Genomic DNA, 26,849 nt, shown 5'->3' on the forward strand with positions numbered 1-26,849 from the left:
ACGCTCCAGCTCAGTGTTATAATTTCGATTTTCACTCTAGCAAAGAAAGAAAGTAATGAGCCGGCAAATATAACAGCCAAGCAAGAGATGCAACTGAAGGCAGACTCTATTGAAAATCCCAAAATAAGTGGTGCATATTTTAAGTCACTAACTTAAAATTTCAAGCAGATGGGGAATTATTAAGACAAATTAGTAATGGGTAAATGAAACAAAGCTATGATCAAAGATAAAATTTTTTTAAATTGTTAATTAAATCATAAAACTCAGTCAAAGCAACTCTGGCTTTTATTATAAGGGATTGAAGTATTGACTCTGTCAGTCACAGGAAAACAACTTTAGATCACCTTTTTATTTAATACCCAAGATAACCGAATCCAGAGAGGCCAAGTGAGGTCACTCTAAATCAGTTATGGGGAAAGACGACATACTCAGAGGGCAAGGATGCACTGGTTCCTTACAGGAAGTTTCAAAAAGAAACATTTATTGCTCTTAAATTAAGTCCACAAATAGTCAAGGACTCTTAAAATTAGTGGTAAGGGAGCCTACATGTTTCGGTCTCAGATCACCTTCAAGAAATGCAGTTCATGGCCAAGAATCATAGAAAAGGAAACCCATTCTCTCAAAGGACATTGACATTCCCTAAAATACATCTTCCTCAGCAACATTTAATAAAGTCCTTTTCTGTGCAGTTACTCCAGCTCCTCTACCCCCACCCCAGGCTCCTTTTCCACACTTTTCCTCTCCTCCTCATCCCTAAGGTTTTAGCACTTTATTATGGAGATCAACTCAGCCTCTCTCCCAGCAAGAAATAATACTTATTTGGGAGAGGGAGGAATAAGGCTGGTAAGATTCTGGCAAATACCAGATTGTCTTAGGCAGGATGAAGAAGCGGAAGCCCATGAGTGTTCCCGTATCAATGGCATCTCTCCCATCAGTTATGAAACACTCACGCTGTGCCCAGACTGGGCCCCAAATCCAGAAGACCAGACTCTGATTGGAGTTGGGAACAGTGTTTGAAAAGCCAGGACAGATTTCAAGTGTGATAAAGAAAGAGTTAAAAACAGTGAGCACTGATAGCAAAACTACTCCCATGTACCCGTGACTTATGCTGACTTACGCTGGACCCCACACACTGCCCACTCCCCTCACCTACACACAAACCTATACTTCTCCTCCATTTATTACTGCCCCAATAATCCCTGCCATTCCCCATTCAAAATCCACTTTCCCCTTATTGACATTAAACAGCAACAGACAATGTCAGAAGCCCCAGTCCAACATGTCCCCTACCTGCAACTCACTGCTGGTAGAGCTTGCCACTCCATAGATAAAGAAAAGGATTAAAATGTAGATACTCTTATGAGTGACATAAGTTAACACTCAAGTGAGTGGCAAATCAGATGTTCTTCTGAGTACAGATTTTCATAGAAGAGACAAAGCTGAAGAACTGGAGAGGGGCAGAATCATGCGATAATTTTCTTAGACTTTTCATGTTTTCTAGGGCTGAGTCCAGATGGGACTCTTGATTTTTTTGTGATAGGATGGGGTGAAGATCTAGTCAGGGTCATCCACGCAACCATGATTTCCAGAGTGGATGTTTTCATTTCCTGCCATGGACCCAAACTCAAAACTACACTTCAACCCAGAACCCTCTACTAGTGTGTTCACACACATTCTGAAGGATGTTCTTGGATGTTATGAGAAAATGTAACCTATGGTCAAACAAATTCGGGGATTTAATGGCCTAAAGTACAGCTCAAGGTTGGAATACAGGTTTCCCTAACACAGCGATTCGCAGAGGGAGGTCTGTATAACTCAGTGAACCAGTACTTTTCAAATCATAATCAAGGCATGATGTTACAGAATCATGCATGCTTAAAAGATTCATTAAAGTGCAAGACAGACCAATGGATTTTAATATAACAAAGTGCAAAAAGTGCTTTGATGTAGCTGCAAATTTCATTTAAAACAAATCTTTGAGAAACTACCACTTGTCAAGGCTTAATATAGTACTAAAGAAAAATATCCACAATTTTCTAAAATGGCCATAAAATATTTCTCCATTTTCCTACTACATATCTGTAGAGGCCAGATTTGCTTCATGTACTCAACCAAAACAACATACCACAACAGAATGAATGGAGACGCAGCTGAGGATCCATTAGCTGCATATTAATCCACACATTAAAGAGAATTGGAAGAAAGCAACAAGAAAAGTAAAACTAACAGTAGCAAACACATAGAGACAGAGATTGGACTGGTGGTTACCAGAGGGGAAGGGGGAGGGAGGAGGGTGAAAGGGGTGATTCACGCAAGCGTACAGCGATGGACGGTAATTAGTCTTTGGGTGGGGAACATGATGTAATCTAATTGAAATATAATGAGGTACATGTGAAATTTATATAATGTTATAAATCAACGTTACCTCAATTAAAAAAACCATAAAACTATGCCACTCATCACAATTTTTTTGGAAAAATATAGTTATTTTTCACAAAAATATTATTTATGCTAACATGTAAGGGGCTCATTACTTTTGTTTTTTAATAAATGAACAAATTAATACCTTTATAATGTCTCAGTTTTAATTTCTAATACAGTAAGTATGAATATATATATGCCACATAAACTAATGCTCTTCAGGATCCTCAATAATTTTTAAGAGTGAAAAGGGGTCCTCAAATCTAAAACGTTGAGAGGCCGCCATAATGTATTTCGATGATGGAAGCCCTTCTCTGTGGAACATCTTGACTACATTCTATGGAATATACACTGGGAAACACAACCTCATGTTGTGCTAATAAAATTATTCATTTCTGTGCCTCTTCTCCCTAGACATTCTTCAGTAAATTAATATATATGTTGATCAAAGGGTTCCCTCTCAAATTGTAGTTTTGTGCTTACCCAGCAGTAAATGCACATAAGTCCTCTGGCAAACACAGTTGATGCTGACCTGATCTATCGAGAAGACACCTTAATCTAGAGAATTACTTCACTGAGCAAATGTTACAAATAGTCAAGAGAAATGATGACATGGGTTAACATGCTCCTACAGCAGATAATTCTCTGCTCTGAGATTCAATGCCAGGGATGCCCAAGAACATAAAAGATATCACACCAGTTCGAATCATAGCCAATTTGGTTTACCAGTTTCCAGCAACAACAGAACCAACAACAGAGTCACTGATTGAAATACCTATGTTATAAATAACTCTTTTATAAAATAAGCAGGATGACAGCAATTTATTACTCTGAATACTGGCACTTTGTGTTTGTAAAAATCATACGCAAGCCAAAAATAACTTAAGAACTAATTCATATTTCTACCATGGCTTTTTAGAACACGGAGTAAGGCCAATTCTCTACTTTCGGCAAGACTGGAAGCCCCAATTACAGAATTTAGTTATAAATCTGTTCTTCCTGTCAGGTATCTGCATGACTGGCCAGAAGCCTGTTCTCAGATGGCTGTAAAAGATTTTGGGCAAGAGTCAAAAGTGTAAAGGTCTGAACAACTCCTCCACGCAAACACAATCTCCCCAAGGAAACGCGGTCCTTACAGAGAGCTGGCCTGAAGTACAGGCTGTTCAAGTCTCTAATTTTCATTTTGGAATTTGCCCAAATAACAGGAACCATTAAGTTTATTTATGTAGTTTTGTAAGTGTCTAGTTTATAAAATGTTGCTCAAGGATGACTAGGTTCTCATCCTGAGAGCTGAAGACACTCATCTTGGTCTCCTTTTTCTTTTGAACTAAGACTTGAAATGAAATTAGCATATAATCTGCATTCAGTAAAACTTTCTTTAATGAAAATTGGTTATGGCCATAAACGCTTACTAAGTTTCAGGTCTCGTTCTAGCTCATTTGTTCCTCCCAGCAACTCTATGAGATCGACACAATAATTATCCCCATTTTACAGATGAGAAAACAGGCTCAGTGCTGCCTGAGGCCATCCAGTTTATAGGTGGCAGAAAGGACCGGAATCCAGGGAGTTAGTTCCTCTGAACCTCTGAACCAGGATGTTGCCCTGCCTATCTGAGATACATGGACAATAACATTAAATGATTTCTAATTCTATGGGTAAATTAGTGGTTTCAAGCTCTATTAGCTCTATCAGATGAGCCTTTCTTTCAAAAAAGCCTTCCTTACACTCTGGTGTGTTAGGCCACATTCTGTCTTCCCATCATGCCCTGTGCCTGGACCATTCGGTATTTACCTATTGATGCTTCTGCCTTCCTCCTAGCCTGTACTAATATCCTCTCACATGGTATCTGGAGCAGCAAGCACTGAATGAATGAGTAAAAAAATCAAGGAATGAACAAACAAAAGTCAATCTCCACAAATATACTTAGTCACCAAGAACATTAATTTCCAATGAGGCTTGTGCAGCCTGGAGGGTACGCAAAAAAAACACAGTGGGGGGCAGGGAGCAATCATTAGCATTTCTATTTCTATTTACTGACATTTAGCACATGGATTGACACTGGCATCCTCACTCAGTGCTGGTGGCAGGCAGCCACACAGGCACGCTGGGCATCGAGGTCTAGCCTGGGCACACCTCAGCTCACAGGGCTACAACAGGGCTCTCACCTGTTTATGTGCTTTCCGTAGATTGTACCAAATTGCAGTTTACATGGTCTCAATTGAGAAAGTGGCTGTATGGCTTATATTTTCAATTTCACCTAAACTAACCCTCACAAAATGAACAAGTCGCTTTAAACGAATCCTGCACAGAATTGCAAACAATACTAACAACAAAGCAAGCCCAAATGAACAGGAAAACAGCAGGGCTGACGACATTTTTACAATTTCCCATATAGTATTTTTCTCCGTCACATCATGAGATGTGACAATAACAAGCTAATCAGAACTGACATGAAGTTGGCAAAAAACAACAACAGAAACAACCCTGAATGTGTCAACACTTAGATTCAGAGCTACTGTTCTTATCAATGGTCTTTGCCTAAGAGACCACTATGCCTTGGGAAATTGGCTAATAGTATTCTTATTCAGTTTATAAATAAATATATGTTTGTTAATAGGATTTTAAAATGTGGAGCTCACTGATCTAGAACTTTGCTTCTCGAAGTGCAATGTGCAAAGGGGCAGCATCAGCATCACAAGGCAGCTTGTGAGAAATGCAGAGTCTTAGGGCCCATCCCTGACCGACTGGATCAGAATTTGCACTTTAACAAGATTCCCGGGTGATTCATACGGTACATTTCTGTTTGAGAATCGCTGCTTCAGAAGACACATCTGAAACAATCTAAATTCTAACAGTTCAGCTCTTCTTTATAATTATTTAGAGAGATTTCTCTGTTGAGTTTTTGAACTCATAAACTTATAATCTCTAATATCTGTTATCAAATGTTCTTCAAAACTATAAAGAAATTATCCCCAAACTCAAAACTCCAGCGCAATAATCCATATATAACTGTAGCATGGTCTCTTATTCATTCCAGGATACTTAAAATCAATGTTCTGACCCCCATACGATAACAACCATCCAGTCACACCTTAATCTTTTTGATCCCCAACTCCACTTACTTTTGTTTGATCATCGGCTTTGAACACATAGCAGATACTCTGCTGATTGGCTGCATTGTCCTTGATCAGACAAGCAAAGTAACTCGGGTCATGACTGTTGTGAATCAGTTTGTGAACATGCTGAGGCTTACACTCGAAGATGCTGGAACAGATCAGTGGATCCCATTGTTGACTTTTCCCTGGCTCAGGTTCACATTTCAGTCCAGAGGGCAAAACACAAAGCCGGACCTGCCTGATACCAGGCTCCTTTTTGGAGGACTGCCCGCTGAGCCTTCGCACCTCTGCCACGACCCAGGGCAGCATGGGCATGGTGGTGAGAGAATGCACAGGCAGAGAGCCCACCAGCTGAAGGCTGAAGTCCACCGAGACCTCGTTAGGAAATGGATGCCTCCTCACTGTGAATGTTATTGGTTCCATCTTGGGAAAGGTCTGGAAACTCAGCAAAACGTTGCTACCGTTTTCTGTTTTAGACCAAGCAATCTATTTTACGTGCTTCAGATGCAGAATCCTAGGGGAGAAAAACAGAGGCATTACAATTTAATGAAGTCACACAATAGCTATTCTCAAAGAGTTATTATTTCAGAAGATCTTAAAAGCCTGAAACCCAAACACAGGAAGAAATAGATATTAGTTCAAATAAGCTGTTCTGCCTAGAAAGAGCCTCCCTAAAACTGTATTTCATATAAAACCTGAAAATTCCATAACTGTTACACTCATTACAGGTTACAAAGATCCCACTGGGAAACTCCTGTTAAACGTAAGCCTCAGAGAGCCAACAAAGGCAAGCACAATAGAAAACAATATAATGCTACCTGGATAGCTTTAAACTCTGTTGTATTAGTTAACATATACGTCAGGGAAGTTTTTTAAGATAATCAAATTCAGTACTGGTGACTACCCCCAAAAAAACAATTTTGCGAGAAAAAATATCAGCTATCCATCATCATAGTCTACTGAATGAGGCCAGTTTTAAACAACTGACTTTATCACTTAGGATCCCATTTAAGTTTTATTTTATTTTATTATTTTGCTGAGGAAGATTCACCCTGAGCTAACATCTGTTGCCATCTTCCTCTTTTCATATGTGAGCCACTGCCACAGCATGGCCACTGACAGGCAAGTGGCGTAGGTCTGCGCCCAGGAACCAAACCCCAGCTGCTGAAGTGGACTGTGCCCAACTTAACCACTATGCCACCAGGGCTGGCCCCCATTTAAGTTTTAAAAGGCTCTCCCTCATGTAGTTCAGAGGTTCTGAATCACAAATTCAAATTCCAATAACATGTACTCAGTGCCTATTATGCTCTAAACACTATCACAAATATCGTTTTGTTGAATTCATGTACTACAAGCCATCACCTCAACACTTTGCCCCTCCTCTTCAATAGAGGATGGTGTTTCTATTAGACTCAAACTCTCAACTGCTTTCCCCTCTTGATGGGTGATTTTCAACAACCACATTTTGGTGTATCCTAAAGCCTTCCTGTCCACTGGATGACAAAACCCTTCTGTTCAGAGCCGAGTTGTCAACAGGGTCTCAAGTCCTATTCTCTACTCATTTGTTCCCTGGATCTCCATTGTCTCATGTATTCCCTGAGCATATATACACACGCTGAGGAGAAACTCCATTAAGGCAGGTATCACATCTGTCTGATTCACTATTGTATCACTGGTGCCTGGCACAGAGCCCGACCCAGAACAGGCTCAAAAAATATTTTAAAAGACTGAATGAAGTCTCTCCCATCCTGAAAAAAAAAGATATTTTCCCTTGACCTCAAACCTCTGCCAGTCATAACTTTTCTTCCCTACACAAATTTCTTCAGGTAAAGTCTAGACTATCTCCAATTCCTACTGCCCATCCACAATCTGGATTGTGTCTAGAAGTACTGAAGAACCACTGAAATTGCTCCCGTTAAGGTTGCCCACATCCTCTGGTTGGGAAATCCAAAGGGGGCTTTTTAGTTCTTTACTGCCGTCTCCTCTCTGATGAATTTCTCAACGTTGACTGCTCCTTCCTACTTGAGAAACTCTTCTGGTTCTCATCTTACCTCTCTGGTTGCTTTTTTTCAGGTCCTTAGATGGCTTTCTTCCCTGCTAGACTTCATCCTCTCCTCTCATTCCACCTGCTTTCTTTGGACAATCTCACCTAATCTCTTCGTGTCAACAACCACACTCCTAACCGCTGCTAACTAACACTGCCGCCGCTGCTGCTAACAGCTTACTTTTATGGAAAGCCAGATACTTTGCATGTGTTATCTCATTTCATCTTCACAACGACCTTCATCTCTAACCTTAGTCTCAGAGCCTACGATTACTGCCATATTTATGACCTGGGAAATTGAGGCCTGGACACCCTGAGTTGCTCGTCACAGGTGATGCGGAAGAGTTTGCTCCTTATTCTCAACCCATCCTCTTGAGTGCTGCATAAGAACACATCTACCACACATACCCTGATGATTCCCAAGTGTTTGTCTCCCACTGAAGCCCCCTCCTTCCTGAGTACCAGATCAGTGCAGGCCATTACATATTTCCACCTGGATAGCCTAGAGGCACCTCTGTCTCAATTTAGTTATTTTAAAACTAACTCAGTCTCACCTACCCTCTTCCCAGAGCTTGTCTTCCTTCCTATAAGCTGTATCTCTGGGAACAGCATCACTGTTTTTTTGGCCAAGTTAAAAGCCAAGGAGTCATTGCTATAGTCTAAATGTTTGTGTCCTCGCCAAACTCATATGTTGAAACCAAACCCCATTGTGGTGGTATTTGGAGGTCGGGCCTTTGGGAAGCGATCAGGTCATGAGAGTGGAGCCCTCACGAATGGAATCAGTGCCCTTATAAAAGAGATATAGAGAGCTCCCTTGCCCCTTCCACCACGTGAGGACACAGGCAAAAGATGGCAGTCTATGAATCAGGAAGCAGCCCATCACCAGACACTGAATCTGCCAGCATCTTGATCTTGGACATCCAGCCTCCAGAACTGTAAGAAATAAATTTCTGTTGTTTATAAACCAACCAGTCCATGGTATTCTGTTATAGCAGCCTGAACAAACTAAAATAAGTCATTCAGATTCTTCTTTATCCTATCACTACTTCTAAACCAACTCTATATCTAAATATAGCTTATCTTTTCTCAACTGGAGAAAAGATGCCCAATCTCCAATTTATCCTTCACGTATTATTTCCTAGAGTAATTTAACCAATGCACAAAATTCATCATGTCACTCCTCTACTAAAAATTCCTTAATAACTGCCCCCATAAAGTGTTCTACATGGTACATAAGGTCTCATCAGAATCTGGTCCTGCTAACTGTCCAACTTCATATTCTCTGAAATGCCTTCCTTCATGCACCTTTGGGCTCTGAAGATAGAAAACTAGTTATGGTTCCCATAGGAGATGTGATTTCTCACGCATCTGTGCCACAGTGCATCCTGTTGCTCTCTCCCAGGAACATAATACCTATCACAAACTGTTAATGGTCTGAGATTTTACCCTACTTGCAAGCTAACAAGTTAGCCTGCTGGCCGAAGGCATGAGACTCCTGTGGCTGAGACAGAGGACAATGTATTACTCAGAGCAATAGCAGTAGCCAGAGAGTCAGCATTTGTGTCAGTTCCCTGACTTCCAATTCCCACAGGCTGAGCGACCTCTGTATCCTCACTGGGTTACAGGAGAGGCACCTGAGCTCTGGGAGCCCAAATATTCTGTAATGGGTAGTAAGCACGTCTGCCCTTCTCTGCAGAGGGAGATGCTATTCCTCCTTCCATGGCTATTTGCTACTTTAAAAAAAGACTGAAAATGTAGTGCAGAACAAAGGCTAAGACTTAGTGCCTCTGTTCACAAAATGTGTAGAAACACGAGGGACCCATGGAGAATCATCTCCCAGGGACCCTACTCTCATCCTCTAACCTAATTCCAACTTGTATTTAAGTCATAGCTCAAGCAACTGCCACCTCTTTTTGGCAAGGTGATCGAGGGCATCCATCACCACAGGTTTCTGCACTTTGTATCTAACCACCACATTTATTTCAAGAGTTTGAATAGGTCTCCCTCAACAAGACTATAAGCTGCTTGAACTCCTAAGGGTTGAGATTTCTCAAACTAGTACTGAAATTCTAAACCTTTTCTGGAATAGAATGGAAGGCTGTTCTTTTTACTCCCTGTTTTTCTGCATGACATATATGCCAAAAGTGAATTTTGATAATTTGAACATAGTTCAGGGCTAATTTTTTTATTGCAAATGTTCAAAAGTTCAGAAATAAACCCATACTTTATTTAGAGCTCCAACATATTCCATGAAAGTGTATTCCCTTGTCTCTTCCTTTAAAGTACAGCTTCCCTTGATGATGAAAACAGACTTGAAGTCCTACAACCCCATAAATAATGGTCTCTCTCTCTCTCTCTCTCTCCTTTTTTCTCTCTCTGACCTAACGGTGAAAGTGGCATTAAATGTCTGGCTCAACTTCCACTCCTGTAACTGAATCTGTTTCAAGTTCTAACTGTTGACAGCTGCTAATCCCAAGACATGCTTAAAGAAGTACTAGAATTATTACAAAGAATAGAACTGAGACCTCTCCATTAGTGTAGACGAGACAGTTGTGAATATGGTGGCAATTAGCATAGTAGAATTACTTTCACTGTTCTTGTAAGAGAATATATACATAGTGCAAAAAAGTGACACAATTTAGTCATTTAAATCATTTGGTAAGTAATCAGTCATCAAATTAGTTCTGATATTTCACTGACAAAACTATTTGAATGTCTGAAGTTTTCACTTTTCAACCAGCTGGGGCACATTCTTAGTTTCTCTGTAAAAAGTAGATGGGAGCTTAACACTGTTTATAAACTATCAAATAATAAGTTCTACCTCAGACATAGCCATAATTATTTATAAGCAATTCAGATTCTGCTGATATAAGGTTCATGGTAACTCAAGCTAGGTGAGTAACTACATTACTTGCCAATAAAAAGTTCCATGAAACAGATGAACTATTCAAATAATACTAACAAACCATTAGTTTATTTTGTAAGCCATCTAAGTCCACATCATTTGCATGCAACCTCTGACCATCTTTTAAGCCCCAGGTAGAACCACCTATTCCAAGAGGCCTCTTGTACCTCATACCCTCAGTAAGAAACACTCTCATCTGTTATTCCAGTGAGCTAGTTACATTCTTGCTAGCAGTGCCATCTGTGAGCAGGCCTATCCCTTACAGAGAGTGTCTGTACTCTAAACAACTCCTACCTACCACAGTTCATAAACATGGTAGGTACCCAAAACACAAAGATCCTCTTATTAGAACAGTTTCAAAGCCTTGTTAGTGAGTCCTGCTATGCTAAACATCCCTGGAAGCATGCACATAGAATCATAAAATTTTAAAACTAGAAAGTTCCTTTTAAACCATTTAGAAATTTCCCTCATATTTGAAGTGAAGAAACTGGGTTCTGGAGAAGTTAAGTGGCTTGTCCAAGTTTGGTGACAGAATTAGGACAATCTAAGTCCCTGACGCCCATCCCAGTGCTGCAAAGACCCTCAGTTTCCTCATGAAAACATTGTCAAGTGTGAAGCTGAGAAAGTGAGATACTTAACTTCTCCAAATCTCAAGTTTATTCTTATAAGAGGATGGAACAAGATCATCCCCAAGTTCTCTTCTGTCTCTAAAATCTGGTGAATCTCATATTCATAATGTATAATACCAAATGTCCCTGACATTGTGGGGGAATGGAAAGCTGCTCTCATCTTCCTGTCAAGAATATAAACGTGGGGGAGGTACATGAAGAAAGGATGGCGTTTATTGATCAGGAAGCAGGAGGAGTGATGGCGGTAGTTAGCAGGCTGCCATCGGGAACCCCCTCTCTTCCCAGCCCCCCTCCACTCCCTCCCAGCAAACCATGGGGAGTAGGATGGGGAATTTCCAGCAGGTAACAAGACCACAGCTGTGGCGGGTTCAGCCCTTATCTCCTCAGAGTGCTGGTGGGAGAGGAGAAGGGAAAAAAAGAAAGATAAAGGGAGGGGTGTGGGAAGCTTCTAGCTCCAGACCAGGTTAGGAACCAGCCAATATTGATTAGCTGTCAGGGACCCCACCCCCCCAGGTGGCCATTCACTTCCCTTTGAGAATCGATGGTTTAATTTTTCTGTTCTTTAGCCCAGAGAGAGTGGGCATGCAGTAGAACAGAATTATTCTGCCACCTGAACACTCTAATCTCACGCAGTAAGAGCTCTGGCTTGGCTAAACTATATGTTCACGTCCTCCACAGAAGCCCACCCAATCAGAGCAATGTGCTGCTCAGCCAGGAATTGCCCGCAGGTTCCAGAGATCTTTGGAGCAGCAGGCTATTTCACCGTCACATGGAGCACCTGGAGCCAGTGTTTCTAATCTTTTCATCATCAAGGATGCTCCAGTACTGCGGGCGCCTCTCTAACTTAACACATAAAGTAACAATGTTTTGAACGATTTCCTTCCTATATAAATCAGAGCCAATTCAAGGCTAGTGCTTTAGAATGCCACTGTCACTTCTTGTATTCTCTTCTACTTTATTGCACAGGATAAAGGGGTGAGGGTGGGGGTCCTGGCAGGCCTTCCGAGATTACATGTAACTCTCCCTCCTGCACAGCTGCTTTAGGTCATTCTCCTAAAAGTAATAATAATTATTATTAACACAGAATAGCACTTACTATGCATCTGTGAACTAATTCAGCTCTCACAACAGCCCTGGACAATGAGGACAATTATTATGTTATCTGAATAAGGACTATGATGGATTATTATCATTATCAGCTCCAATTTAAAGATGAGAGATGAGAAGGAAGTTGCTGGCACAGAGAAGTGAAGTCACTTGCCCAAGGTCATACCAGTAGCAAGTGGCAGAACCAGGTTTTGAACCCAGGTCCTCTGTTCCAGACTTGGTGCTTGCCCTTAACTACTTTGCTAGAGGAATTCTGTTGGCCAACTATGTCTCCTTGGACATATACGATCTTCTGTATTCTTACAGCTCTGAGAAGTATGTTTTATCATCCCCATTTTACATTAAGGGTCCCCTGGTGGTGAAGGCAGAATTTGAATCTAGACCTGTCTTATGCCCAAATTTCTATTCTTTGTGATATAAGAATATCTCTAGAAGGGAGTAAATCTAAAATATCTTTCTGGTGGATTAGCTGGGTTGTTTTTCTACCCAAATGTTGCTTGGCCTCAGTAATCCAAATCTAATGTCAAAGTTATACTCTCAAAGTATAAAATAAATATAATAAAGAAATAGGTAATCTTTATTGAGGGCTCAGTATGTTTTAGGCACTAAGGACTTCACATGCATCAATTCATTAAGTGTGACAACTAACCCACAAGTGCTTACCTACTTTGGAAGTTTAGATTCGTTGATCATAAATAATGTGTTGCTAAATAAGTGTATTCCCTTTTTAAGAGAAAAGTAGCTGCTGCTTGTCACAAAGGAAGCAGGCACACTCAAAATTAAATGCCCCTTTGTTGGTGCTAAAACATATTTCCCACCTTCTGCACAGCTCCGCTGAAACCTGGGTCAAGATTATTTCACATGGCCCAAATATGACACATCTGTTTTCTAAACATTCGAAACCTGCAAAGGGACACATTCCCTTTAAATCTAAGAACCTATAAAATGAAAATATCGGCTTGAAAATGTCAAAAACCTTGAAAATGGAAACCTTCATGTCTTTTGTGAAGAATCTAGTTTAAAAAATGTTTTGTTAGAAAGGAAGAAGTGAAGATAAAAATCGGCAAAGGCAATTGTAAGGTAACAGTTCTGCCCTGCAAACCTAAATCCTTTGCCATCACCAGGGGACACAAACTCAACATTCCCTGTCTGCTGAGTGGACTCGCAGTCATTTTCAGGAACAGATTCTGCTTCTCCAAGTTTTTCCCTCTTTTTGCTTGAGGAAGATTTGCCCTGAGGCTAACATCTGTGCCAATGTTCCTCTATTTTTTTTTTTTTTGGTATGTGGGTTGCCACCACAGCATGGCCGACAAGGAGTGGCATAGGTCTGCGCCCAGGCAACCAAACCCAGGCCGCTGACACGGAGAGGATGGAAATTAACCACTAGGCCACGGGGCCAGCCCCCTCTACTTCTCCAAGTTTTAATGACCAAGAAAAGAAAAGGGCTGAGAAACATACCACGTATTAGGACCAACATGGACATTAAACTTGAGAAGGACAGCACAGTAGACAGGGAAAAGGGTCAAGCAACAAGGCCCCCAAACATAAACAGACTGAAGCCCTCAAATGGGCTGATATGTCTTAGGTCACCTGGGGAATCTGAAGAGTAGAGACCAAGGACCTTCAGAGAAATGCTGTGAAGGGAGTAGAAGGGGCCTGAGGGAGTTGTCACTTTGTGAGATAAAATTAAAAGCACATTCAAAGACAGCATCCTCTCAAGCAGGCATCCCTACTCCAGCCACCAAATGACTGGAGATGCGGGTGTAAATGGGGAACAGGTAAGTACCACGTTGCTTGGTGCAGCACTAACTGCTGCTTGTAAGTGGTACCTCCTAGAAGATTCTAGAAGATCTGGGCATGAAAGGAGCTGCCTTCCCACACCTGGCTCCACAGATGGGCACATCTGATTGCTATTGCAGCCTTTCTGGTGAAGGCTGCCTTCTAGGGAAGTGGGGGACTGAAATTGTCACTAGACAGATAATAAGGGAGAAGGGGCAAGCTGCATTTCTTCAGCATTGCCCATTTCTTCCTCACACCCTCTGGTACCAGGACAAACAATGTCTTATGGGATAAAAGGTCAACATCCAACAGAAAAGTTCTCATCGTGAAAGGGGAAATCCCCAGGCTCAGTGGGAAAGATAACAGTTGACTATGGCAGGGAGTCCCATTTGCAAAACTTTTCTTTGATGCTAAAAATGTATAACAACATCAAATTTCCCCGTTTTCCTAGTTTGCAAACAGCTAGGCAAATCCACATAAAGGCATTTATTTTAATTATCACCTGATTATTTTATTTATCCCTTTGAGTCAGGCTTAGTCTCTTTTCTATCTCCTTATACTCAATTAATAGTCTCGGGATACTCCACATGTGTTCACTTCAGAAAATGTCCCTAAACATTTCACATGGTGTCTTTTAACTCACAGCTGTGCCCACCATCTAGCAGCACACGTGATGTCCAAAGGTTACTTACAGATAAATCTGGAGAGAAAGCATTTTTATGGTCTTATTTTCCTAATACTGGGTAGAAAAAAAGAAGAAACAGGTAGATTTGAGGATGTGGTAGCATTCCATTGCCAACAGCTGTAAAACACCTGCACCTGTTGACCAAAGCAACGAATCATTTTTTATACAAACTGTTTCATCTAAGGTCCTTATTCCTTAGGACAGCCTTCTGGGTTCCCAGGAAGGAGCTGATCATGAGGCACACCTCCTGCCAACCATGAGAAGCCATCTTAACTCTAGGAAAAGGTGCAGAACTCGCCTGATTCTGGGATCCCTGACCCAAGGGAGCAATTGAACATGAAGTGTTTAGAAACACCAAGAGTTTGTTCTGCTAGGTGGATTCCCAGCCTCCTGGAGCAGCTCTCCATTCATTCTTCCACCCGAATCCCTCCCACACAGAGCAAGCTCCCCAAACACAACAAAACCCAGAGGGGGCCATTCTCCAACTCCTATCAATCCAATCTGGAATCTGGGGAGAAGAATGAATTTCTGCTTTCCTAAAGAAGGGTTTTTTTATCAGGGCCTCTGCAGTTCAGTTTAAACACAGTGCAAAATGTTAAGAAGTTTGGACTTGCAGAGAGAGCTGAGTTTCTTGGGTGTGACCCATTTAAACCGGGTCACTTTTAAATGCTCTTACAAAGTCTGATTATATTAATAAATGAAACCATCCGATCATCTAACAGGAAGAATGAGAGCTCTATACGAAGTGAATACCTATTCATTACTGTCGGGCACTCGGCAAATTAAAGTGTTTGGCGGAAGGAACAATCATTACTTTTAATTTCTTCTCCTTTTTAAGCAACTCCAAGAGAATAAGCCATTTTAAATAAAATCACAACAGGTTAAGGCGCCTCTAGATGGATTTCAAAGAAAATGACACCTCTTTAAAAAAAACAAAAACAAAAACACCCAACAACGTGTGGCGAAGTTTGAGGGGTCCCATAATCATAGAACGGTCAGGAAGCTGCTAGAAACAATTATGCAGGGTTTCAAAATGACTGGTACAGGATGTGCCCATAGAAAGAAATGTTGCGCGCACTGGTGGAACTGCCTAAGTTACTACTGCAAAGTATCCTGAACTTTTAGAAGGTGGCACGGGCTCCATCTGACCGCCCTCCTTCCAATCTCCTTGCCTTACTCTTTAGCCCTGGAGCTATTTGGCTGGAGCGGGGAGATGCAAGGACGAAGGAGCAGGAGTAGAGGGAGGCAGAGGGAGGGTGCCTGTCGGAGCTCCTGGGTCGCTACAAACTTGAAGGTTTCGCTTTCGTCCAAGTAGGAGGCAACCAGGTAGCAATGCACTTCCTCCCCCGAGGGCCCCCTACGCGGCGACGAAGGCAGAAACGCCCCTGGGCGGCCGGATTCCGGCTTCTCCGCGGGCCCGGGAGCGCAGGGGCGTGCTGCGGAAGAGGGGCGCCCGGGATGCACCGGCAGGAACCCCCGAGGTGGAGAGGGCGAAGCCTCAGAGGGCGCCTACCTGTGCCGCGGAGCGCTCAGAGCCCTGGGCCGGGCCGGGGGGCGCAGGTGCTCAGGGGCAGCCTGGAGACCGCCCGGGCGGGCGGGGCGTCCATCGTGCCCGGCTCACTGCGCTCTTCCCGCCGCGGGGGGGCGGGGAAGGGTTCCCCTTGGCTCGGCTCCCGCCTCTTCTCCACCCGGCTGAGGACCCGGCGGGTCCCGCGGCGGCGGCAGCAACAGGCACCGTGGCGCGGGGACGACGGCGGCGGTGGCGGCAGAGGAGGAGGAGGTGTCTGCGCGCGGCTCGCGTTTCCTCCTCCCCGGCTGGGCGAACGCGGGGGAGGCGAGGGGAGGGCAGAAGCCGGGATCTCCCGACTCAATCACCAGGGACCTAAGAGGGGGACACGATGCCCCCCCCTCCCCACCGCGCCATGTGACTTTGCCCCAGCGGCACAGCCGGGACAGGCGAGTCACACGCGGGCAACAGCTGCTGCAGTGCGGGTCAGCCGCGGCCTCCCTCCCCTCCCCGCCTCTCCCCTCCCGGGCGGTCCATCCTCGGCCCGCCCCGGGGGCTCCAGCCCCCGCCTGGGGGAGGAGGTCCGGGGCACCGCCCCATCCAGCCCTAGCGCAGGCTCCTGGCCCGCTGTACGCCTGGGGCTCCGGGGACGCGGGGCCCCGCGCGTGATTAAGGCCCTCGCGGTGGGATGTGCGGTCGCACGCCCTGTCCTCGGCGGCCTATTTATAGCAGGTGGCACTGCCTGCCGCTCTCTCGGCCAGCGGGGCTCTCAGCAGGTGGCACTACCCGCCCGCTCTTCGCTCCCCCCTCATGTGGACTCTCGCCTTCTCCCGCTGAAAGGGACGTAGTGAAAACTGCCCAGATCACAGGAAGGCAACCAAGCCACCTGGCTCTCCCTCGCATCACTGCTGCTTCCTGTCCTAGGGTGGGATAACAGCAGGGAGGGAACTGAGGCACGGACATCCTATGGCAGGAAAATCAGGGACTCAGGGAAACAGCGAAGGTTAAAGTGTCACCCCCGCCCCATGTTTAATACAGTAACACCGGTAAGCCCCATTTCTGAACAACTGCGGGGGTGACGCAGGGACTGGCTTGGGCGCTTTTTCCCTCTTCGCTGGTCCAGCGCTTGAGCGCGCGCGCGTGCACTCCCCCCGCCCCCCTCCCCCCCCCCCTTGCCTCGGTGTGCCTAACCTTGAGTCACTTTAGGGGAAGTTCCCAGCAACCTGGGAAAGTGTAAGAAGAGACACGAGGGAAATGCAAGATGGCTGAGAGAGCCGGCTCCTGGGATTGGGGGGTGGCAGTCTGCAGGACACAGACAAACCTCCCAAACACCTGTCCCACCAGGTAGATAGGAGCAATTTCACTCCCGTGGTGGGGGGAGGGATCTGAGGAAGGTGAGGGGCTTGGCACCGTCTCCAGAGATGAGGAAGAAGGGAAGGGAGAGCAGGAAGAAGAGGGAGATGGCCGTGGGGCAGCAGAAGGGGGCTGCGGTGGAGAAGCCCAGGCGTCATCTTTTGGGATCTTTGGCTTAGTGTAGCAGGAGGCTGACTTTGGGGAAGTGGCTGAGAGTTTGGACTGCAGGATTGTGCACATCTCAACTCCACCACTGGTGTGGCTTAGGCAAGCTGCTGCACCTCTGGTGTCCATTCTCTTACCTGTAAAATGGGACCAGTTCACACTCTACAGGACCATTGTGAGGATAAAATGGGAAAGTGTATGTAAAGTGCTGAGCACAGTGGCACATATATGGACCTCGGCTCATGGCAGCAGCTATTGCTATGGCTCAGGAGGCAGATGGAGGACCCAGGTCCCCCCGCCCCACCCCAAAAGAGTATTCCTAGAGGCTGACCCAGGTTCTTGGAGACTTTTTGATTAGGACTTCCTTATGGGATTCCCTGATTCCATTTCTCCTGGATGCTCACATCCAGGGAAGGTATATTTAAGTGGGACACATAAGTTTTATCCACAGCGTGATTTAAAATTCTCATAATAGCGGTAGCTATTATTCTTTGAAGGGTTAGTCTATTTGGGTCATTGTGGAAGGTACTTTACCTATGTTGTCTCTAATCCTCACAAAAATTCTACAGGACAGAGATGATTAAATCCACTTGACTAATGAGGAAACTAAGAGGTTAATGCCTCTTGGAGGCCACAGAGCTAGTTGGTGCTGGGACCCGCAAGATCCAAAGCCCCTTATAAACCACTTTCTCTCTGGCCACTGTGTTGCTGTCTTGAGCACTTAGCTCACTGTTTATTATAGCACAGTTATTTATGAACTTAGCCTCAAATCTTTTTTAAAAAGAGGTGAGGAATACATACAGACAGAAATACTCTAGTGATTAGAATGTTTATTGGGTTATGGAAATCGTTCTTCATTAGGTTACAAGACCAGGCAAACCAGTTAAGCCATATTGTTGTCTCTTGGATCACACCATAATTATTTCACATCTTTATCTCCAACTCAGTCATACAGTTCTCATTCTTTCTTTGCAGCAGCCTGCTGTTCCCACTTACCTTCAGAGTGCTAAGATGTCAAGACAGGTACACTGTTGTCCGTTTCACTGACACTCCAAAACCGCCTTTCATATATGACCTGCCAGATGGTGGTTGAAACTATTATCTATCATCCCTGCCTGCCATCCCCTGCCCCTGGGAGAAGGAGTCAGGCCAAGGCTATTCTCTGCTTATAGAATATTCTGGCCAGAACCCCTCCCATCCTGCCACTCCACTCCCTTTTCTTTTCCTCACTAACCCCCTCTACCCCCACTCCACCCACGCCCCCAGTCTCAGAGAGCAGGAAAGCTTAGGTACAGACAGGCAGCCAGCTGGGGTGCTAATCAGGTCACAGAGGTCGAAAGTGGGAGGGTTGGGGGCAGAGGTAGGCCTAGGTCCCCTGCCTCTCAAACGGTGTAGTGGTGGGGAAACCTCCCTCCCGCCCCCTGCTGAGATCTAGCAAGTTCCAGCTCAGAGATTTACAACTTAGTGAGGAATGATCATTTGCCCTGACCCCTAACCTGGGTTAGGGAAGGTCTGTGGCCTTGTGAGCAGCAGTGATTTCTGCATCACCTTTCAGGTTCCCATGGTCAGTTAATGCCCTAGGAAGGATAGTGAGAGATTTTATAATACTTTTAGCTTCCTAGAAACAGAACTCCCTTTACAATATGTGATAAGGATTTTTGATTTTTTTTTTTTCTGTAAAGCATTATCTCAGAGAGTAGAGGATAGCCTGTCATCAACCTCATTTGCACTCATTCCTAGGAGCTCTGGAGGAAATAGTAAAGAGGACTTTGAGACTGATGGTGATACCGGGGATGGCAGGATGCAGACTGTCAGACAGGAGGGGACATCCGTGTTGTCCTAGTGCAGAGCAGAAAGGTAAAGGTAAGAGCTAACCACCCAGCTTTTAACTGCAAGTGCCATCACTCTAGGAAGAAAGTAGCTCTTTCCCCTTGTGCAGATATGTGACTCCCAGCAGGGCTGGTACGCCACCATGGCGGAGGCTGGGGCACCAGGGCATTGGTGATGGCAACAGAGATGGGCTCCCTGGGAGCCCAGGAAGGTGTTCTGTTGGTAGTTCTTTAAGTCACCAATAACAAAACTAAGTAGGGAATGGGACCAAACACCGCTGTGACTATAGAACCCCAGGATGGCACAGTGGTTCACTGAGTATGCTTGCTGCCACAGACTGGTGGTGACTTTCTGGAGCCCTAGGTGGAGAAGGTTTCTGAGTCATATCCAAGCTCAGTGGGAAGGGGTGCAAAATGGAGAGACACCATCTGCCTCAAGCATGGGAGGAGGCATCAAATTGGGTAATTGCCAATCCTGCCAACCCAAAGCGTAACTATCGGCATCTAAACAGTGTGTTAAGTCATGCCCAAGTATCTTAATTAGCTGTAAGAAATACCTTCATGACAAGAAAATGGATTAAAGTCAAGTTCAGAGAGTATGTTACATTGACTTGCCTACAATACTTAGGGCCTTAACTTGCTTTCTGAAAGGCATAAGAATGATAAAACGTAGCAGAGTAAAAAAATAAAACGAGCAGATAACCAATGTAGATTTTGGAATTTCAGCAATTTAAACAAAAGTTTTATTGCATGGGAGAACTGGTGCTTACAAGGGGTAAGACAACGTAAATCCACGCGCTGTGAGAACAAGCGGACTGTCCTGTCAAGCCCCAGAGTAGGCTTCTGTGAAGTGTCTCATCTCCTTTTATGGACAAAGTAGATAAAACTCTGGGCACTGGTTCCACTTCCTTTTTCAGCTCCCTCTCCTATTTGTTAAATCATTGCTCTACACAGGCGACTGTTCCACGCCGCTCTATGACGGTATCCAGCCTTTACTTCGGGTTCCCACCTCCCACCTGAGCTGACTCTGTGGGTTCGGGCATTAAGCACAGAGCTGAGCCAGTGCTAGCACGCCACTCTTTGTTATGATATCTAAATTTGTCTAAGGTCTCTGAGAATTTCTTTGTAAATTGTCAGAGTTGGGGATTTCAGGGATTTTTACCCAGACTGGGAAAATGACTAAGCTTGCAACACTGCAAAACCCCCACTTCATTTTATCCCAAATGCCGTTATGACGTTGCTGGTGCATGATGTGTGGTCTCACTTAGAAAATGCAGTAGCCGGCCGGCGGGTCTCCCTGCTTTTGCCCTCGCCTCCATGCAGTCTACTCTCACTACAGCAGCCAAGTGAATCTGTTAAAATACTAGTGGGGCCGTGTTGCTGGTCTACTTAGAACCCTCCCATGCCTTCCCAGGTTTCCCAGAGTAGAGTCACAGTCCTTATAGTGGTTTATGGATCCCTATGGGTCTACCTCCTTCCCCGCCTCCACACCACTACCTCTGTGCTCCATCTCCTGCCAACAGTCTTAGATCACTCGGCTCCAGCCACACTGGCCTTGTTGTTACTCAAACTGGTGAGGCACACTCCTGGCCCAGGGCCTTGGCACTCACACTTCCCTCTGCCAGATGTGCTCTTACCTCAGATTCCTCATTGCCCTCTACTTCACCTTCTTCAGGTCTTTGTTTAAATGTCACCTTCTCCAGCAGGCCTTCTCTGACAATCTTTTGAAAATGGAAACCACTGCTCCACCTACACACACACACACTCTCTCTCTCTCTCTCTCTCTCTCTCTCTCTCTCTCTCTCTCTCCCTCTCTCTCTCTCTTCTTTTCCGCTTTCCTGCTTTATATTTCCCCATAGTGTTGATTGCCCTCTGATATACAATATTAGTTACTCATATATCTTATTCGTATCTGTTTCTGTCCCCACCTCCATGAGGAAAGAGAATTCTTTCTGTTTTTTTCACTGCCGTATCTCCAATGCATAGAGTAGAGCCTGTACATAGTGGGCATTCAATAAATAAGGAATGAATGAATGAATGAAAATAATTTGTAACACATGACATTGGGGAGTTCATGGAAAGTCTGTATAGAACCTCCTTTAGATTAGAAAAGTTTTAGGTTTCCCTCTATTTAGTCTTGTGCCCTCATCAGGTTTCTCAACTGCCCTAAGAGATACGTCAGTCCTACCCCCAAGGTGAGCTGAATGTTAAAGCATGTGACTCCTAGTTTAACCATCAACACAGGATCTGACTTCCAGAAGTACCATAAAAGGGCTGTAAAATCATGCAGCAACTGAGAACTCAATATTTGTCAAAAGTTTGGTTTAGAAAAGTATCATTTTGGAGAACTGCCTGAAAGATATACAGTCCGACTGGTCCTCCAGAATATGGATCCCTGAAAATCAGTTCCTGGACCCGATCAGCCCAACAGAAGAGCAGTCCTCCTGGACTGTATCCAGAACAATTTCTTTCATCAAATTACACTTTGACATTATTTCATTTGCCCATATTGGGGGAATACATTTTATTAAAATGCCCTATTCGGTCCGGATATTGTTTAACACCTTACACAATGTCCTTTTAAGGAGAATTCAAGAAAAAGTTTCTCAGGGCTCTACCAGGAATAACTTTTCTTTCCTTGAGCAACTTGTCATCTCTCCATCCTTGCACTGACTAATGGACTCAATGGTCAGATTTGGGATCCACTGCTTAGCAGGTCTCGAGGTCATTTTGTGTACCAAGTCATTGATTCACAAATGCCCTTCCTAAGCCATGGCCAGCTTGTGTCAGTTTTCATCCATGTAAGACAAAATATGAATAGCAATGTATAATTTTACAAAACTAAACTATACTACTCTGTATTCTGGGATCATATTCCTCCCACTTTGTAGGTATTAACAAAAGAAAGTCTTTCTTTTATGAAATGGTGGTAAGAGTCAAGGGTAGGAGCTTTTGTTGGCTTTTTATTTTTGGTTTTTAACATCTTTACCCGGCAAAAGAACACGATAGCACAGTTCCGTCAGCTGCCACTGTTTGGGAAACTTTCAGTGGTTCAGAAAATCCAGAGTCTAGCAAGCATTGGTTATCTACCTTACTCCTGGCTTCATTCATCCTCATCTACTTTCTCCTCCTGTAGTCCTGATTTCTTATTCACTTCTTGTTATGTTGCCTTGTGTGCATTTAAGCCACCTTCAATTATTTCTGGGATGTGGCAGACGTGAATGAATGAGTGAATGAACGAATGAATAGACTTATACGAGCTAAAGAACATATCCACTTGCTTGGCATGTGGCACCAACTCCACACTGCATCAAATGCTCTTGTTCGTCAGCATTTTGAATGTTATCTGCAAGTGTATAGTGCTCCGTAATTGACATGGCTCATCTTACTTAATCCTCCTCATGTTCCTGAGGGGTGGGTGTTATTTTCCCCTTTCCCTCATTATATACATGAAGAGATTTAGGCTTAGAGAGTTTGAGTTTTCCTCAGGCAGAGAGCTTGTGGGAGAGAAATTGGAATTTTAACCCAGATGCTCTGCCTCCAAGTCTAATTCTTTTCCTCTATACCTTATGACTGCTCTTTAAAACTACTATTTTGAGGGAGATATTGTACAGAGTTGTTTTGTTGTTGTTGTTTTTAAAGAAGACATAAGGAGAGTCTGGTTATTTCCTTGGCTTTTGGGATGACCTGCCTTGTTGCAAGGTGTTCTGTGGGAGGGCCGTACTTCTGCTGGGCCCCTCTGACCCTTTAGCTTGAGGGACCATCCACTGGACTGAATCGAGGTGCATATTGAAGAAATATGCTTCAAGGCAGTCTCCTTTGGATCCCTGTTTCTATTGCATAGTAATTAATATTGCGCAACACCATTATAGTGGCAGCTTGCTTCATTACTTAGTAATTTCCTTTAACAGTAAAGCTGAGCTAGAGACATTTGGCCCTCTTCTCGTTTTCCTGTTGCTAAATATAAAATGTTTTTAAGATGAAGTTCTCCTATTATTCAAGGGAAAGGAACGTGAGTCCTTGAATTAGGAGCTTAGGGAAGAGATTAAGGGGGAGGTAGAATTTACCAAGATTCCCAAACGGACAGGTATGGTCCACAAAAGGCTGAGTAGAGTCTTTCAACCAATAGAGATTTGTTGATTAGCGATTCTTTCTATGGACTTGGATTAAGGCTCTGAAGTGACGCAAAGAAATATGAGACATCGTCCCTGTCCTCAGGACTCTTACACTCTTCTAATTCAGGGTCAGCAAACTTTTACTAAAGGCTCACGTAGTAGATATTTTAGCCTTTGCAGGCCATTTCAGTCTCCATCCCAACTTTCAACCCTGTCGTTGCAGTACAGAAGTAGCCATAAGCAATATGTAAATAAATGAATATGGCTGTGTTCTGTGAATATGGACACTGAAATTAGAATTGCAAACATTTTTACATGTGAAATATTATTCTTTTAAAAAAAAATGTTTTCAATCATTTAAAAGTGTAAAAACTACTACATCAAACTAAAAAGCTTCCGCGCAGCAAAGGGACCCATCCACAAAATGAAGAGGCAATTTATGGAATGAAAGAAAACATTTGTAAACCATATATCCGATAAGGGGTTAATATGTGCTTCGTTATTAACGTTAAATAACAAAATCTGGCCGCTGGTCCCATATACCATCATTTTGAGGTAGTGATGAGGATACATGATATTCTGAGATACCTGTGTCAACTGAAATGTGACATGAAAATCTGTGATTTCTATTAATGACAAAGTCATGGGGACTGATAATACTTTTGTGGTTTGTTGCCTGCATTCATAATTGAAGGAAAGTCTAAATTTTGATTAGAAATGCTAGAAGTAACTTAAAAAGTGTAGTTTTATTTTTCATCTTGAGTTCACTGACTCTCTGGATTCTATGCACCGAACCATTGGAGAATCTTTGATTTCAGCGTAAGAGCTCCTGAGAAGTCAAGGAGAATGTGGTCTGGGAAAGTGAGTATTTAGAAGGCCGTTGTTTCTGAAAGTACAATTTTAATAGACACGAGAAGACAGAGGTAAATTGAAGTGCATTGATTCAGCAAGGAGAGAGGAGGTTCTAAATGTCCTGTGCAACTCCGTCCCCATCCATGTGACCTAGGCCAACCCCTCCTTTAAGAGAAGACTTGATTGGTGCCACTTGGGCTCCGCATTAGAGTTCTTATGATACAGCAGATGCTGTGTGATGTGAACCAGGCAAACCCAAAGCATTTAGAAACCATGTTGTCTATCAACTGGACTTTTCAAGTATTCTTATTAAAACATGATTTTGGAAAAGCAATTTAGAACAGACTTACTCTCCCCTAAGAAGACACCCAAGATTGTCAGAGACACCTGCTGCTTCTTTAATTTCAACTTTACTGGTGGGGACAAGGATGATAATTTTCATTGAATTTGTACATTTTTATAATTTTTTAATTATATACAATAAACATGCATTATTTTCTAATGGGAACAGTCTTTATTTTACAGCTAAGTCTTATTTCTGCTCTTTACTTTGGGATATATCATCTGCGTAAAAGATGTATGGGAGAGAGTCAGCCTTGTTCCTCAATATTAGCTCAGAACTTGGTGAAGGAAGGAAGGAAGGAAGAAGAGAGGAAGGGAAAAAAAGGAAGGAAGGAGAAATAAAAAAAACCCAAACTATTTGGTTTCCTTATAGTTCCAAGTTACTCAACCTTAACTAGGCCCTGCTACCCCTTGGTAATCCCGCTATGCATCTCTTATGCCTTCCTTATCCTGCAAACACATGAGTGAGCCTCAACCAAGCTCAGTCAAGCCTGGCCCAAGGCAGAACTGCATATCTGAGCCCAGCTTACATTGCCAGTCTATAGGATATGCTAATTAAGTAGCTGTGGCCTTAAGTCACTCATTTTGGGGGTACTTTCTTATGCATCAAAAGCTAACTAATAGGGGCCAGCCCCGTGGCCAAGCGGTTAAGTTTGCGCCCTCTGCTTCGCAGGCCAGGGTTTCATAGGTTTGAATCCTGGGCACAGACATGGCACCACTCATCAAGCCATGCTGAGGCGGCATCCCACATCTCACAACTAGAAGGACCCACAAATAAAAATACACGACTATGTACCGGGTGGCTTTGGGAGAAAAAGGAAAAATAAAATCTTAAAAAAAAAAAAAAAAAGCTAACTAACTAACTAATACAAGTGTGTAACATTGTATTTTCCAAATCTACATTTCCTGGCAATTTTCCCATGTTCCACAAGTCCTCCAAGATTAATACACTGTGTGTCAGGATAACGTGTACAACTGCATCAAACTGTTCTTAGCACTCAGAGAGGTTCTTCTGAGTTGGTGAGTATTTTCTTAGTGTCTCATTACCCATCCTGGGCTTCAAAATTCCAGTTGCATTTGGCGTGCTACAAGATCACACTTCAGGGGCCAGCCCCAAGGCTGCGTGGTTAAGTTCTCGCGCTCCCCTGCGGCGGCCCAGGGTTTCCCCTGTTCGGATCCTGGGCACGGACATGGCACCACTCATCAGGCCACGCTGAGGCAGCATCCCACATGCCACAACCAGAAGGACCCACAACTAAAAATATACAACTATGTACTGGGGTGCTTTGGGGAGAAGAATTAAAAAAAAAAAAAAGATGGGCAACAGATGTTAGCTCAGGTGCTAATCTTTAAAAAAAGATCACACTTGGACCTCAACATCAGCTATCAATCATCACAACTCATTTCTTCCTATAACCAGGGAGAGGACTCCACAAGTCTGTGTTAAATTCCTCTTGAGTGTTCCATAACCACAGAAGCTCCTTTAGGTTTGAATGCTCCTTTGAAGAAAGACGCCATTCCTGTCACACTGACCCCCATCAGGTGGCCAAGGACCACTGACTAGCTTTGCAAATTTAGGGAAATTACTTAACTTACTTGTGTGGGTTCTTAGTGTCCCCACCCATAAGATGGGGATAAAAGTAATAGAACTTGCCTTACAATGTTGTCAAGAGGATTAATGAGTTAATAAAGGTAAAATACTTAGAACCTGGCATCTAGGAAAGCAAGCCAATATCATTATTATTGAGTATTGTAATTTCTCTCCTTTTCCTTCTGCTCTGGATTTTATCAGCTTTCTTTCCTCTTCCATCTTTCTCTAGGGAGAACAGGATGCTAACCTGATAGGCTATTTTCTTTCAGGTGAAAATTCCAACAACCCCAATCTTTTTGAAAACTAAGACTTTAGGAATTCATTACCTGTGCTGCCTCAGAGACAGTACAATGATGGCTTTAAAGAACAAGTTTGAAATAGTCTTCCTTTTAAATGGTCAAGGTTTGCC

The 26,849-nt window shown here is 43.6% G+C and overlaps 1 protein-coding gene across 3 annotated transcripts in view; it reads right to left on the reverse strand.

Annotated features, from left to right (window-relative positions):
* Window positions 1–16,734, reverse strand: part of TBC1D1 (TBC1 domain family member 1) — a 217,238-nt gene extending 200,504 nt beyond the window's left edge. Inside the window, exons 1-2 of one of the 3 annotated variants that reach the window (XM_023638236.2) lie at window positions 16,200–16,734; window positions 5,544–6,051 (exon numbers count right to left, since the gene is read on the reverse strand). In XM_023638236.2, coding sequence (XP_023494004.2) covers window positions 5,544–5,960 — 417 coding nt within the window. In that variant the 5' untranslated portion in view covers window positions 5,961–6,051; window positions 16,200–16,734. The remainder of the gene's footprint in view (window positions 1–5,543; window positions 6,052–16,199) is intronic. The other 2 variants (XM_023638234.2, XM_070264002.1) reach the window with 2 other exon arrangements.
* Between the last annotated feature and the right edge of the window lie 10,115 nt (window positions 16,735–26,849).

The sequence above is a fragment of the Equus caballus genome, chromosome 3, assembly GCF_041296265.1.
Source record: "Equus caballus isolate H_3958 breed thoroughbred chromosome 3, TB-T2T, whole genome shotgun sequence".
Taxonomy (NCBI): domain Eukaryota; kingdom Metazoa; phylum Chordata; class Mammalia; order Perissodactyla; family Equidae; genus Equus; species Equus caballus.